This window comes from Phocoena phocoena, chromosome 14, assembly GCF_963924675.1.
Source record: "Phocoena phocoena chromosome 14, mPhoPho1.1, whole genome shotgun sequence".
NCBI classification, from domain to species: Eukaryota; Metazoa; Chordata; class Mammalia; order Artiodactyla; family Phocoenidae; genus Phocoena; species Phocoena phocoena.
The window spans coordinates 10,108,989-10,125,273 of NC_089232.1; the positions used below are offsets into that span (position 1 = coordinate 10,108,989).

General features: G+C 47.4%; 1 protein-coding gene and 1 pseudogene across 1 annotated transcript in view; both read left to right on the forward strand.

Annotated features, from left to right (window-relative positions):
- The window catches only part of LOC136134088 (two pore channel protein 2-like), a 41,229-nt gene that overhangs the window by 24,082 nt on the left and 862 nt on the right, over positions 1 to 16,285 (forward strand). The window contains exons 10-18 of the mRNA XM_065891569.1: positions 4,731 to 4,875; positions 6,715 to 6,900; positions 8,629 to 8,693; positions 9,490 to 9,577; positions 10,786 to 10,855; positions 12,966 to 13,185; positions 13,287 to 13,377; positions 15,554 to 15,667; positions 15,902 to 16,026. Coding sequence (XP_065747641.1) covers positions 4,731 to 4,875; positions 6,715 to 6,900; positions 8,629 to 8,693; positions 9,490 to 9,577; positions 10,786 to 10,855; positions 12,966 to 13,185; positions 13,287 to 13,377; positions 15,554 to 15,667; positions 15,902 to 16,026 — 1,104 coding nt within the window. The remainder of the gene's footprint in view (positions 1 to 4,730; positions 4,876 to 6,714; positions 6,901 to 8,628; positions 8,694 to 9,489; positions 9,578 to 10,785; positions 10,856 to 12,965; positions 13,186 to 13,286; positions 13,378 to 15,553; positions 15,668 to 15,901; positions 16,027 to 16,285) is intronic.
- Positions 15,057 to 15,157, forward strand: LOC136134292 (U6 spliceosomal RNA; annotated as a pseudogene).

A 16,285-nucleotide genomic window follows, 5' to 3' on the forward strand; every position in this document is an offset into this window, starting at 1 on the left:
TCATGTGATTTACACAAGTCAGTTGATAAAGATATGAGTTTTTAAATCACAACACAGTTTGAATCATGCCGCTTGGTTCCGGCCTATGTTTAGGTTTAAAGACACCTAAATGTTAGCTGAGATCATGATACCAATTGACCCATAAGATAAGGGGGGGGGAATGTTAGAAGTTCCAACCATTTTAGCCTCTTTAGAAAACAAAGTTTGCATGAACTAAAACTCTATATTTGTACTTTGTATTTACATTGGATAAAATCAGGAAGAAGATGCGAAGCCACATTTTAAACCCTAAATCACAAAACAATTTATTAGTTTTCCTTTCCTGGGAGCATTAAATACATTTGAATTCAAATTTTAAATTATTTTAATTTGATTTATAAAGTAATTTTAGAACATTTTAATTTTTGGTCAGAAGTCCTTAGATTTTAAGTGTGTAACCAGATCTTTAAAATGTATCCTTTTTACCAAAAAAAAAAAAAAAAAAGCTTGTTTTTTCCCCCTAATGGCCTTTTTACAACTACTAATTGCGGGTCTATTGCTAATTTGCATATCTTAAATTTTTTTTTTAATTAGGTAGAGACACTAAGAACATTAAATGAAGTTAGAATTCCCTGGTTCCCATCTGATTTTCTTAAGAAATTAGAATATAGAAATACTGTTTAAATGAATATTTGGTTGTTTTACATATTTTATACTTGTGGGGGCCAGACTTTATAAACTGATTTGTTAGTTCAAGTTTTTATCTGGAAGGCACCTGTGTCAAGGAGAAAATCATTTTAAGACCTAGTTTCTTTAGCATTTTAATACGTTTGTGCAAGCCGAGAGTCTGTCAGAGACTTTGTTAAAAGAAAAAAGGTGATCGTTAAGCTTGAAATTCCTTTTTTCCTCCACCCTAGTGAGGCTTTTTGTTTGTTATGTTTGTTTGGTTTATCTATTTTTTTTTTTTTTAGGGGATAGCACATTTAAAGCATAAAGAAGTTTTCCTTGATTTCTTATTCCGGGAGGACCTTTAAGTCTCCATTCAGAATTTAAGGAATGCATAGTGTTCACTTTAAAATAATTCATGTAACAATTCATTGAGAAATCGTTGCTTGTATCGGTTTGCTTGGGCTGCCATAACAAAGTCTCACACACTGGGGGGCTTAGACAACAGAAATCTATTTTCTCACAATTCTGGAGGCAGGAAGTGCAGGATCAAGGTGTTGTCTGGCAGTCCTGTGTCCTTGGCTCCTAAATGATTGTGTTCTGTGTCTTCACACCATCTTCCTTCCTTGCGTGTCTGTGTACAAATCTCCTCTTCTTATGAGGGCACCAGTCATACAGGATTAGGGCCCACCTAATGACCTCCTTTTAGTCTAATTATCTCTTCAGAGGCTCCATCTCCAAAATACAGGCACACTTAGAGGTGCTGGGGGTTAAGCCTTCAACATATGAAATTTCTGGGAACACAGGCCAGCCCGTAACTCCTGTTTTAGGGGTTCTGTCCTTAGACTGTTGCCTTCTCTAGAGCTTTCTTCTATGGTTTACTGTCCCCCCCACACCCCTATACTACTCATCTTCGAAAGTCATATTTATATTATTAGTTTATCAAAATCTCAAACTTTAACATTTACGCCAAATGCACAGAACCGCCATGGTTCTGGTTCAGCTGCTGCCCTTTCCCCTTCACACGATGCGACTCCACCTGGTCTGAGGCTGCAAAGCCACAGCAGGACAACAGTGACAAACCTCACCTGTGCGGTACTCTTACTTTCTAATGCCCTGGGGACATTGAGCCAAAGTAGCTCTCGACCTTCTGAGCAGGTGAAAGGGGGCAAAGGAGGTCAGCAGATGCCCTTGAGACACACCCATGACCTTGGCTGCCATTGGCTGGCTCGTGACTGGAGTCCACAGGTCTGCGTCCCCCGCCCTGAGCCCTGCTCAGTTTTGCCACCTGGGTCGTCATCCTATTTGTAAATTAAATGAGCCCAGGACTCATCTAGTTTGAAAAAAGGAATCCATCCGAGTCACAGATGTGGCAAGAGGGTGCCGTGAACTCATGGCTTAGCAGACTTCCCCAGTATTTTACCTTTTACAGAATAGCGATGTCAATTTAAATACCGTTACCAGGGCAAACACATCTCTAGGGAAGACAGCCAATCAGATTTGTTGGCTTTTAGGGATCACAGGTTATCTTTTATAGGAGATAGCGGTCATTTCTGATGTCTGGGTGTCCAAAGACTCCTTTGTTTAACCAACACTTTCAAAGACAGTTTTAATAACAGAAAGCCAAACGGAATTTCATGCTTCACGACAGTCTCCCCTCAGTACAGGCAGGGAGATCGCTAGTTCTGTGAACATGCTTGCTTTCCCCCTTGATCGGCAGTTATGGGCAGGTGTGGTTTCCAAGACTAAGCACTGGGATTCTATTAGTGCCAAAAGTGTTAAAGACTTAAATCTAGTGTTAAACTGAGAAACATGAAACTTACAGATGTGGAAAGAAAAGGGTTGCATAGAATTATTAACAAAGAATATGGAGAATAATATGTCTACAGCATATTAGGGTTGGTACACAATGGTTCACAGGCTAAATGTGGCCACTGCCTCTTTTTCTAAAGTTTTACTGGAATACAGCCATGCTTATTCATTTGTGTATTGTTTATGGCTGCTTTCATGCTATAATGGCAGAATTGAATAGTTGAAATGGAGACCATATTGTCCACAAAACCTAACTCTCTGGCCCTTACATTGAAAGTTTGCTGACCCCTGATCTCCAACATAAAGTGCCAGATGGGTACAAATTCTTTCTTGACACAAAATCACCATACTTTTGATTCTCTTTGTCCTTTCTTGTTCTATAGAATCTTCTGGATGAAAAGATGTGAGCCCTGTGATAGTGATGGATTCTCCGTTGGTTGAGGTTACTTGATGGCTGAAGTTTTGGCTGGATTCTTGTCAGTAGGACCCCCCAAACCCTATTTGTGGTTGTCACATCAGTGTCTCCCTACCTTCTGAGGGTGGAGCTCACGTAGCCCAGGTCCTGGATCCAAGTTATCACATCATCTAATTCTCTAAGGCTGCCCTTCCCCCTCAGCGGGTGCTACACGTCTTGGCTATTAAGACATGTCTGTGCATTTTGCTTCTAACTCTAAAGACCCAGGAACTAAGATATCCTAAGACATATAAGAGTGTTTTTCATCCAACTTGATGGGCTCATGTTCTTTCATGTTCTTAGGACCATCTGACTCTTGAGGAAAATAGCAACGTGAATGTTTAATGTCACTCAGGGTTTTGTCTGATTCAGGCTCCTTACTCAGATGAGGGCACACTTCTGACGAGGCTGAGGCTTTCTCTTTGCCTGGGTGTCTGTTGATGGCAGTTCCCCATCATCTTTCTTGCATAAACCACTCTGGTGGCACCTGTAGAACCACGATTCATTGTTTACTTCTGAAAACTCGAAATGGAGACCTACTCATTTCCAGGCCTCTAAATGAGAAGCATTCTAGGATTGAAAAACTCCACCCTGGGACTTCCCTGGTGGCGCAGTAGTTAAGAATCTGCCTGCCAATGCAGGGGACACGGGTTCGATCCCTGGTCCGGGAAGATCCCACATGCCTTGGAGCAATTAAGCCCGTGCACCGCAACTACTGAGCCTGCGCTCTAGAGCCCGCGAGCCACAACTACTGAGCCCACGAGCCATAACTACTGAAGCTCGCGCACCTAGAGCCTGTGCTCCGCGACAAGAGAAGCCACCGCAATAAGCCCGTGCACCGCAACGAAGCGTAGCCCCTGCTCTCTGCAACTAGAGAAAGCCCACGCAGCAACGAAGACCCAAGGCAGCCAAAAATAAATAAATAAATTTAAAAAACAACTGCCTTCAGAAAAAAAAATGCCCAAAAAAACTCCACCCCAGTCTTTAACAGCTGTCTCAGCTATACCTGATTTGTACCTGCAACTTATTGCACACATTTCTTTAAAGTTTGCAAAGCATTCAACTTGGTTTTCAAAGGAGCAGTAACACTCTGTGTACAACCTGATTTCATCCATTGATGTGATTGATATTTCTCTGAGCTGTATGTAACAGGAGGTTCACGCATAATCAGATTTGAGAACCAGCCCAGTGGATGTGTGGTCAGCATCGTGGTGAGGGAGAGGCGCATGGGGTGATGGGGAATAGCCTGCCGGCTCCGGGCATTCAGCAGATCAAGAGCATCACCTCCGCAGTTGGGTGGGTCCAGGCTGTCAAGAAAGTGCCCACTGCACTTTGGCCCGGGGTGATGGGCCAACTTGTATGGAGGCTGTTGTTTTGAGTGAGTCCTTGAGAAGGGGCAGAGAGGGAGGGTAGGCAGAGAAGAACACAGGGTCTCAAGGGGAAGGGTATGGATTATGCCTACCTTGGAGGCTTCGTGAGAAGGAAGAGGAGGTTGGGTTGAGCCTGGAAAGCTAGGTCAGGCAGACACTGAAAGCAGTGATGGCTGAGTGAGGTGGAAGGCAGGGAGTGAGGCAGTGGTGTCTGTGAGCTGGCGAAGTCACATGCTTGGGTTGGCTGCCTTGGGCTGGCTCAGGGTCTGAGTGAGGACAAGCGGGAGGCTGTGCCACTCACTGTCCCCTCGGCCTTGGGCCTTCATCCTTTGAGGCTTCATATCTTCACCTGTGAAACGCAGATCCAAGAGTCTGTGCTGGCTTTGTTTCACCCGTTGAACCCTAGTGTCACAGCAGCCATGTATTTGGGGGTCCTTTTTTCATTGCAGACAAAATGAACTTTCTACACTTGGCTGACCTCCTCAACATCCAGGTGGTCACCATCAACATCAAGAGACACCCGCTGGAAGCCTGGATGCCTCGGGTATACCAGTCGTCCCCAAGCCTCTTGGTTCAGAAGACGGTTCGGCACAGGCAAGTGAGACGGGGCCGGTTTTCTCCCAAATTGCTTTGAAAATAGAGGAATCTGTCAATGCTGTCTGGACTGCATGTGTTTCATCACTGAAGCTGTAAACCATTCCCCTGCTCACTGCTTCTGGTTTCTTGGGAAGGCATGGAAATGGTTCTGCTATGTTTAACCTTAGCCAGAGGACAGGTTTCTAGATTATGCTTCCTTCTTCGGTGTTTTTTGTTTTTTAATGCTCAAGGGCCACAGACTGGCTGTGCTTTCTGAGCCAGGGAAGCTGACCACTCTCTGATTTCAGGAAGTTCCTGCCCCATCAGAGTCATTAGGAAGTTGATGTCAAATATGGCATTTTGTTAAGTATCTGGTAAGTAGACGTGAGTTAGAGTTACTGGAATGACCGTTAAGAATGCCAGTTAGGGCTTCCCTGGGGGCGCAGTGGTTGAGAGTCCGCCTGCCGATGCAGGGGACACGGGTTCGTGCCCCGGCCTGGGAAGATCCCACATGCCACGGAGCAGCTGGGCCCGTGAGCCATGGCCGCTGAGGCTGTGCGTCTGTAGCCTGTGCTCTGCAACGGGAGAGGCCACGGCAGTGAGGGGCCCGTGTACCGCCAAAAAAAAAAGAAGAATGCCAATTAATTCTTTTATTCCCAAGTAGATGGACTCCAGAAGAGTCCTTTATCCTGGTTGGAGAGTTTATTTTTACTATGTGTGGCCTGGAACACCCCTATCAGCAGAGGCTCCCCTCTTGCCTTCTTTGAATTTAATGCTTCATAAAAGTGAATGGTTCACTTGGGAGATTGGGATTGACATGTACACACTGATGTGTATAAAATGGATGACTAATAAGAACCTGCTGAATAAAAAAATAAATAAAATAACATTCAAAAATTAAAAAAAAAATGTGAATGATATAGAAGTCCTTGAAAGTAGCCCAGCCTATGATGTACGTAAACATCCCTTTTAGCTCCCATATTGTATATTTACGAAGGCCCTTTATGTAGAGGCTCCTTTCCATTCATCTCAATATTGAACTACTGGTGTGTTTCACACAGTGGATGTCTGTGTAACCACATGTGGCATCCAGGGCTGAGACCTAGAGTCTGCAGCTTCCCCAGGACAATAGGGTAGGAGCCCCCGCTCCCCTGCTTCCCATGGTCACGCCCAGGGTTCACCCAGGATTCTCTGGAGCACAGAGCACAGATGCCTGTGAGGGGCAGCCTGCTCTGTAATTAAGAAGTTGAGTCAGAGCCCAACTGTCATATTTTTTTCACCCCTTTTCACCCCAGACTTGGTGAGAAAGTGGGGCACGCCAGTCCCCTGGAAGACTTGTGTGCAATAGGAGTAAAGAGTTTTTCAGAAGCTTTCTGAGTTAAGGATGTTAATTTTCCAGGGTCAAGTAGTCAAGGTGTAATGGTCCTGGGCTAAGCCCTAAACCTTCTCCTTGCCCCCTGATTCTACCCAGCTTTTCATCTGATCCAGGTACCGTGCCCAAAAGGCGAACCTGGGTAAACTAGGCCTCTGTTCTTCCCCCTCACTCTGTCTTCGTTTTCTCCTTGGTGGGAAAGGCTATACCAGTGTACCAGTGTCAGTGAGAGGCAGGTGAATTTCAGAGCCCTAACCATGGTGGAACCTTTCCTTCCATGTTGAGTATGTGTGTGTGTGTGTGTGTGTGTGTGTGTGTGTGTGTGTGTGTGTGTGTGTTGGTGGGATGGGGGGTGGTGAGTATCTCATATTCATCACACTGACAGGAAACACAGTAGTTCCTGCAGGGCTCTGAACCTGCTTTTTTTTTTTTTTTTTTTTACTGAAATGTATGGTAACAGAATCTTCTTTTTTCCCTCCTGGCAGGATTTTTGTCTGGGTTTATGATGTCATCATTCTAATAAATGCCATATTCATTGCTTTGGATGAGAAAAACCCCTTAATTTCCTATGCAGAATGGCTTTTCCTTTCTCTCTATATTATTGAAATTCTCCTGAAATTGTACACGTACGAACCCAGAGCCTATTTTGGAAGGAAGCAGTTCTGGAACTGGTGAGTCTGTGTTTTGGGGAGGAGGCCGTGGGTGAAGAGAGGGGCTTTCTGTCACACTTTGGGGAATAAAGTTGTGGAGTGTTTCAAGCTCCATCTGCCTAGTTTTGAGACTTCTTTTTTTTTTTTTTTTATAAATTTATTTATTTATTTTTGGCTGTGTTGGGTCTTCGTTGCTGCATGTGGGCTTTCTCTAGCTGTGGCAAGCGGGGGCTACTCTTCGTTGCAGTGCGTGGGCTTCTCATTGCAGTGGCTTCCCTTGTTGCGGAGCACGGGCTCTAGACATGCAGGCTTCAGTAGTTGTGGCACGTGGGCTCAGTAGTTGTGGCTCGTGAGCTCTAGAGCGCAGGCTCAGTAGTTGTGGCGCACAGGCTCAGTTACTCCGCGGCATGTGGGATCTTCCCGGACCAGGGCTCGAACCCGTGTCCCCTGCATTGGCAGGTGGATTCTTAACCACTGCGCCACCAGGGAAGCCCGAGGCTTCTTATAATGAAATCTTGAGGGCAGGGGAACATCTGGTTGTCAAAGCTGTCATTTAGGATGTCAGTTTGAATGACTGGCTAAAATTAGAATCACAGATCACGGCATCTTGAATTTGGAAAGGGTCTTAGAATGTTGCACCCAATGAGACAATTCCTTCCATGGTTGCCCGGCCCACTCCCTACTCTTGTTATTGGAAAACTTGGCCTGCGTGGCTGGACGATGAGGACCCTTAGCAAGTTCTTTCCCGGGCTGGATGTTTTTCCTGTGACCTTCTCTGCTCCAGGCTCTGTACCTCCTGGTCTTAAACCATCACCCACATGCTGCAAACCATCTTGAGTACCACTGAATGTCAGCCATCACGGGTAGTGCACAGTTTAGCAGGGTTGGATCTCTGTGGTCACTGCTCCCAGTGCCAAGAAACTCACTCAGGTGTGCGTGTGGCCAGCTGACCAGTGTTATCCAAGGCAGTGGCGCCGTTGTGAGAAAAGTCACGGCATGATGAATTTCCCCTTTAATTAAAAAGTTGCAGGGAGGGGCTTCCCTGGTGGCGCAGTGGTTGAGAGTCCGCCTGCCGATGCAGGGGACGCCGGTTCGTGCCCCGGTCCGGGAGGATCCCACATGCCGCGGAGCGGCTGGGCCCATGAAGCATGGCCGCTGAGCCTGCGCGTCTGGAGCCTGTGCTCCGCAACGGGAGAGGCCACAACAGTGAGAGGCCCGCATACCGCAAAAAAAAAAAAAAAAAAAAAAAAAAAAAAAGTTGCAGGGAATTCCCTGGCACTTCAGCAGTTAGGACTCTGTGCTTTCACTGTCAGGTGTGTGGGTTCAATCCCTGGTAGGGGAACTAAGATCCCCCAAGCCGCATGGCATGGCCAGATAAATAAAAATAAATAAATAAAGTTGCAATGCATTTAGTAAGATGAATACCGAGAAAGATTACACTATGTATTCTGAAAATGTGTCAAAGTATTCTTGCAAGTATATAGTTATGTTGGAAGACAGAGTGATATGAATTAGCTGATTCCTACAAATTTCCTTCGATGGTTCATTGGAACAGCCAGTAAATGATCAAACACAGTGTTTCTTGCTTTGTACCTGCTGTCCTAAAAGTTATGGAAATCAATTTGATGGCTGGATCGTTGCTTTGCATAAGAGATTGGATTCAGAGTTTTCTCGGGATTCACTGTATCCCGAGCTTGACAGGCCTTTTCCGTGACTCCTCACTGACGTTGCTTCTCCACCAAATCTTAGGTTTGATACGCTGATCATCATTGCAGCCCTGGTGGCCACTGTGGCCAACACCACCATTCAGTCAGGTCAGTGTCACCGGCTCTCAGCTTCCCCGCCTCCCGGGAGCAGGTGTTCAATCAGTAAACTTTGTAGAACATCCATGGTGTACCATTAGGGTGTTTGGGGCGAGGCAGTGGGGACACAGGAGAATTAGTAAAACTATTCCGCTTTCTGGAGAGGGACGGTAGCTTTGTCTGTGTCTGGTTGTATGGTAGAGATTTCATTTGTAGGTATCACCACACCAAACACTCAGCTGGTCACCTCTCCAAACTGCCCTTGATCTCAGGGCTCATCCTTGACCCTCTGCCCGTGTTGGCCCCCAACCCAGGGTCCAGCTGTAGCAGGAACTCTTCATCAGCCTCCGCTCACCACCCTCTCCTTTCTACCCTCCTCTGGCTCCTCTACATGTGCCGCCACTGCCCTGCACACTCCTTCCTGTAGATGGCAGAGGGGATTATTAGAGATAGAGAAGCTTCTTAACATGACTATGAGATGAATGCTGGGGGGAGGAACGGCTTGCTGAAATGCGTCCTGTAGAGCGGGATCCACAGTCAGTTCTTGATTATGGTCTGAAGCCTGTTCCTACACTCACGCTTCTTAGTTTTAGGGCTGGAGGGGATGCTCACCTTGGTGCTGATTTGCCGGGGGAGTTACTGGTTGAAGGCAGTCCTCACTTCCTCATGGCTCAGAGCCATCACCCTGTTCTTGAAGTGAAGTGCATAGTTCCCCAGGACCCACAGAGTCTCAGACCTCACTGCATAAAAGGGACAAGCCAGAGGCGCTCCGAAACCGGAATGTTAGATGGTTGTGTTCTTTTTCCAGCGAGAAAATACAACAGTCAGCAGATACTGGATATTGTCTTGATTTTGAGAATACTCCGGCTCTTACGGATCATTGTCAGCGTTCAGAGGTAAAGATGAAGCCATGGGAAACAGCTGCACCTGGGCAGTTCCCTATATTCGGGCTTGACAGAAACCACCCTGCCTGGGAACTAACTATAAACACACCCAGCTGTGAACCCAGGATATAACCTGTATAGAGGACCTGGGTTCTCTGGGGGCGGTGGGGAGGGGCAGGGAGCCCGAGAAGGTGGTCAAGAGCCCCGAAGTGCAGCTCTCTGAGGGCAGGGATTCTGTCCGTCACTTTCAACCCTGCGACGTGGTCCCTCAACTGTGCCTGCAGCCTGGTGACTGGACAGTGGTCATGATGGCAGCTAATGCTAACGGAGTGTGCTAACCATTGTCTTGTTAAATCCCTCCAACAACCCTTGATGTAGGGGCTTTAATGATCTTTAGTTCCTGGGTGATGACAATGAAGCTCAGAGAGGTTAAGTAGTTCCCCCAGTGGTGCACAGCTAGAAAGAGGCAGAACTAGGATGCAAACCTAGGAGTCTGATCCCTAAACCCAGAAAAACCCACCCTGTTTTGGATAGGCCAGGTTCCTTTCAAGGAGTGTGTGGGGTGCCTCCATCTGAGGACTGGCATGTTCCCCCACAAAATAAGTAGGGGAGCAGGCCGGGTCAGCTAAGTCTCCAGGTCAGCTTTAATACAGGCTGAATTTTTTTTTTTTTTTTTTGGTACATGGGCCTCTCACTGTTGTGGCCTCTCCCGTTGCGGAGCACAGGCTCCGGACGCGCAGGCTCAGCGGCCATGGCTCACGGGCCCAGCCGCTCCGCCGCATGTGGGATCCTCCCCGGACCGGGGCACGAACCCGTGTCCCCTGCATCGGCAGGCGGACTCTCCACCACTGCGCCAGCAGGGAAGCCCCAGGCTGAACTTTCGATGAAGAAAAAGGTTGGGGGAAGAAAGCAGATGAGGGTGGATGGTTTTTCAGCCTCAATACCCGCCTGTGTCCTGCTAGTGAAACTCTGTGATTACCTTTCTTACGTTTTTAAAAACGGTCTTGCTTTCTTTTGCTTCAGGGGAAACTCAAGTTAACTCCCCCCTCAGTTCAGTAGATGGACTGATGCTGACAAAATTGTAAAGGCAGATTCCTGACAGCATTTACAGCACAGATCCAGGACTGGGGGGAGGGGCATTAAACCAAACATGCTAGTGTGGTGTCAGTTTTACTTACATCTTCCCTTTGCCTTGTGTCCGAAACTTTGTTTTATCCCAGATTCCGGGTGATCGTGACCACCTTAATTAACATCGGCCCCACGATGCTGACGTTTGGCGGTCTGGTCTTGGTGAGTGTTCTGTTCCTGTTCTATGTGAAGCAAGCGATAAGATGTTCATTCTTAACAGGTCTCTGTGAGCCTTATTTTAAGTGAGGGAAAGAAAGGGAGATGAAGTCAATGAGATTCAAGGGGTTTCTAGGAGCTATTTTTAGAAATATCAAGTGTGTAGAAACATGGGGCATATAGCCGTCCAGGTACACTGGCTGCTGTAATAAACCCAACCTCAGTGGGTTAATCTCGTCAAAGTGTGTTCCTCACCCACGATCCAGGGGGGTATTCCTAGCCAACAGGTGGGTCTCAGGGGTGTAGGCTCCTTCCAGAGCATGGCTCTGCCGCCCTGGCCTCAGATCCTTCTTTGTTCTGCTCAGAAGAAAGCCCACCTGCTCCTCCAGAAGCCCAGTGGTAAGAACGTAGCCACGCAAGGCTGTGAGGGGACTGGGCCCCCCACCGAGGAGTGATTCCATGCTATGGATGAGGAAGCTTGAATATCTGCTACAGGGTACTTATTTTCTATTCTGTTAAAGTGGTAAAAAAAACAAAACAAAACAATTCAATTAGTACAGAAGAATGAAAGATGGACTGCAGGTCACGCATTCTCACCCACCACGTGCCTCTTTCCCAGAGGCAACAATTATTAAGAGTTTCTCGTTACGCTTCCTAAACATTTCCATCCATACAACAGGGATGTCATTTCCAGATGTATGTGTATCCAGTTTATTGTTGTGTCAAATGGGATCATCTGTACCAAACATTGCACAACTTTTTTCTATCCAATGTCTTCCCAATGTCTTTGTCACATGTCCTGGAGGACACATGCACCCATGTGAGTTCTGCTCTGATGAAAAGTGTCCCACTGAGGGACCACTAGAGATTTCACTTCTTTGCCATCACAGATGATGGGGTGAAGCCCATCTTGTGTGTGTCTTTGCTTTCGTGAGTGTTTCTGTTGGGTACATTCCTAGCAGTGGGACTGCTAGGTCACAAGGTAAATATGTCCACAGTTTGGATCAGTGGTGGCGAATTGCCTTCCAAAAGATGTGCTCCCTGTGTATTCCAAATGCCAGTGTGTGCGGCATCTGTTTCTCTGCACCCCTCACAGCTGGGTTTATTAAACATTTCCATACTCTCCAATCTGATGGGTGAGAAGATGGCACTGTGTCCCTTTGATGTGCATTTCTTTAGTTATTCCAGAGGCTGAGTGTGTTTTCCATGTTCTTTGGGCCACTTATGCTTATTTTTTTTTTATAAGCAGCTTAATTCATATCCTTGGTCCATTTTTCTATTAGTTGTATTTTTTTTATATGATTTGAAGGGGCGTTTTGCCGATCAGGGAAATAAGCCCTTGGTATGTTGTATACAGAGTAGTTATTTTTCCTCATCCATCACTTGTTTGTTTTTGTTTTTCCTAAATAAAGGCTTTCTGTTGTATTTTTTCGGCTGTCTGAAAGTTTAAATTAATTACGTTGATGTTTTATTTTACAGTTTTATATCATGCTTATAAGGCTTTTCTCTACTTGATTTTTTTTCTAGCTCCTTTATAGTTTGGTTTTTACATTTAACTCTTTGACACCTTTGGAATTTATTTTGATATAAGAAACGAGGTAAACGGGACTTCCCTGGTAGTCCAGTGGTTAAGACTCCACGCTTCCACTGCGGGGGGCACGGGTTTGATCCCTGGTCGGGGCACTAAGATCCTATATGCCACGTGGCACAGCCAAAAAATTCCAAAAAAACCAAAAAACAACAAAACAAATGAGGTAAAGATCCAAATTTATTCTTTTTTTCTCTAGAGGCCTAACTATTGATATTATTTATGGAGTATTTAACCCACTAACTTGCTAACAGCATCATTTTGTCTTTGTAAACTGAGACCACAGCAGAGGTCAAGGTGTGGTCCAGCTGGCCGTGCCCCCGTCCCTGAACAGCCCAGTGGCCAGTGGGCTGACCCATCCCACCCTGTTCCTGAGGCTGCTGGAACTTGTGGCCGTGGGGAAAGCCATCCCCAGAATGAGGGTCGCAGCCCTTTCTGCCGGCCGTTGTCGCAGGCTGACCCGTGTCTGCGTCCTCCTGCCTCCCCTCATCCCACCTGCCCACTTGTGCCTGGTGCCGCCCGCCCTAGGTGGTCTACTACGTGTTTGCCATCGTCGGGATGGAAGTGTTCCACGGCAAAGTGCACTTCTTTGACCCCAGTTCCACCAGTCCTGATGCCCTGGTGTGTGGGAACCCAGCCCTAAAAGACTCAGCGTTTGCCCGAAGCAGGTACTGCAGGAACAACTTCAATGACCTGGCTGCTTCTCTCATCCTGCTGACAGAGCTCACCGTGGTTAACCAGTGGCACGATATCCTTTCCGAGGAGGTGGGTGTGGCGGGGGATGCTGAGAGCACCTTCCGGGAGGATTAGGTCTCGGCTCCTTGAACGCTTGTTTCCTTAGCTTCCCACTCCTCGCAGATGGCTTTGCCCTCGTGACTCACCAGGCGTCAAAGCTGTATTTCATTGGCTTCCACGTCGTGGTCGTCATCCTCATTGTTAAGTGAGTTTGCTCCTGCCGGGTGGGCCGTTCCAGATCCCCCCCCTCTCAGATCTACAGCTGCTCGCACCTCCCTCCTCCCTGGCGCCACCCTTGAGTACATTGTGGGTGGGTCCCATCTCCCCTGCTAGATGCTAAGGCACCAGAAGGGAGGCATCTTACTTTTGTTCACGTCTGTGTTCTTCAGTGTCAGCCAGCCGTGCACGTCGGTATATAGTATACATCTCATAGCCTCGCCAATTGTTTGGGTCAGAAGGGCTCTGGGGTCCTGGCCGGTCTCCCTACCCTTCCCCGGTGGGATAAATCACCTTTGGAACGTCCTTGTGAATTGTGTCCACCCTTTGCTGAAACCTGCACAACTCCTGGGACTCATTAGAACCTATACGAGTGGATTTCCTTGTCATCCAGCTCCGGTCCTCACCTGTCCTTGCACAGGTAGAATGGAAATGTGCTTACTGGTTAATTTTCTTCATTGGTTCCAGTTCTGTCCTGACTTCTCTTCCGGGGAGAACTCAGGCACCGTTTGAAAGCTGCTATGACATCTCACCGTTCCAGAGGGCTTTCCTTCCTGCTTATCGATCTCTGATTCTAGCTCCCCTGTTCCTTGTGGGACCTGAATTTGAGTCCCTTTATCCCTGTTTTTCTTCCCCCCCCCCCACCCAGAAATGTTTTCTGGTTGTCGTATCCCTCTTAGAGCCCGGGGCCCACAATTCTTGGGGTGACAGCCCAGGCCCGGGCCTTCCTTGTCACATCAGAGCTGCTTTGGCCACCATCCTGTTGATTTTGGCTCAAGAACGTCCCAGCAGAGGAAGGGGAGGGGAGGAACTGCTCAGGGCTGCTTGTCCTGCACCGTCTGAATGGAATATGTAGTGGGAACGAGAGAGGAATGCTTCTGAGTGATTCTTAGAGAGGTTTCCAGAATGCTGGGATAGGCCGAGGCAACGTGAAAAGCTGTAGGGGTTTTTCAGCTCTTCCCCCCAAAGCATGCGAGTATGGTGACAGCCCTGGGCTGAGGTCAGAAGTGGTGAAGGAACTGGGATTCCCGACTCACAAGTCGCAGGTCAGTGTGCGTGTATGTCATGTGTATATACTGACAAAGTGTGATGCCTTGGGTCCGAGACAAAGATAGTTTATTCCTCATGGCAGAAGCTGCCGCCAGAGCGATACTTGGGGCAGCTCCCTGAGCCCTAATCCCCACTGCACCAGGAGATGAGGACCAGTTGGATGGGCTGCATTGCAGGAGGGGAACTCCAAAATGAGGAAAAGGTCTGTGAGGTCTGTGTAGCTGGGGAGACCTGCCCATCCTCCCCTCTGGAAAGAGAGAGAAAAAGAGAAAGACCTTATTTTTACTCTCGAACGTAAGCAAGTCTCCGGGGAGGGCAAAATGAAGTCTTTGCTACCCTAGTGGTCTCTGGGGAGGAGACAGTAAGTAACAGTAAGCTTTACTATTGTGGAGCATATCTGGAGACACACATATCGTGTGGACCAAAAAGTTCGTTTGGGTTTTTCTATGTCACAGACCACCCGAGCGAACTTTTGGGCCAGCCCAATAGATCCCTAGATTGGCTGTCAGTGCCTTTGCTCAGAGGACCTAGACTGTGCAATAACACGAGATATTCATGGAGAATTTTCTACCACCAATTATGTGGCCTAAGCTTCCCCTTAAAATCAACTGTATTTTCGAGCTCACTTTGGTAGCACATACACTAAAACTGTACAGAGAAGATTAATGTGGCCCCTGTACAAGGATGACATGCAAATTGGTGAGGCATTCCATATTTTCGCAATATAGGGGGAGGGGATTAAGAGGTACAAACTGTTGGGTATAAAATAAGCTGCAAGGATATATGGCACAGCACTGGGAATATAACCAATATTTTACAATAACTATAAATGGAGTAAACCTTTAAAAATTGTGAATCGGAAGCCCACCCCCTCTATTTTCTTCTTAATAGTCACTGTTGAAAAACGATGTAGAGGAAGAATGATTTTCCGAATGAAAGAAAGTTGTGCCTGATGCTTGAGAGACATTTTGTTGTTTCTTCCCCATGTTGTGTTTTCTTTGCAAAGATGGGCGGCCTTTTTATTTGGGCTTGAACACTCTTTGGAGCCGTGATTTCCCATCACCTAGACCATGGCTGACTCGATGTAAAACCCTCTGCCTTTTACTTTTTCTCAGTATTTTCATAGCGTTCATCTTGGAAGCGTTTTTTGTGGCATATTCATTAGAAAAAAGTGAAGTGGAAACTGCCATTGAGAAGAAGATACAAGAGCTTGGAGTTGGGGTCCAAGAGTGAGTAGCATTTCCCGACGCGGCTCATGGACTTTGGAAGCAGGATGTTCATGGCGGGGTGGGTCCTGATCACATTTAACCCCTGAGACCCCATGGCAGCCAGCCTGGTCCTGGGTGCCAGTTCTCAGGGACCCTCGCTGGCTACATGGGTGACATGGGGCCATGGCTGGGAGGACAGAGGGGAACTCAGCTGAGGGACCCAGCTGTGTTCACACCATCTCTTCCTCCCCAAAGGGAAGAAGTGCAGGATGGGAAGCTCATTGACAATGTGGACGCCAAGGACAGTGGCTTCAGTGGGGACGATGGAGACAACAAAAGGAGGGCCTTGAAAGGACTGTACTTTAGAATTGCATCAAAAAGTAAGTTTTAACCCAACTTGAAACTTCCTCCAATCCATCCTCCTCACAGCAGTCAGTGAGATGTTTCCAGGGTGCAAATCCGACCTTCAGGGGCTTCCCGTGTCTCAAGGGCACCTGCCGTGGCCTCTAGGGGCCATATGCATGGTTCCCTCAATACCTCAGCCCGTCTTCCTTCCCCCAGGACCCCCCACGCCTCTGCCCTTTAGCCCTGCTGTCCCTTTACTTCTTTGGCTCCCCTGCTCCATCCTGCCACAGGGCC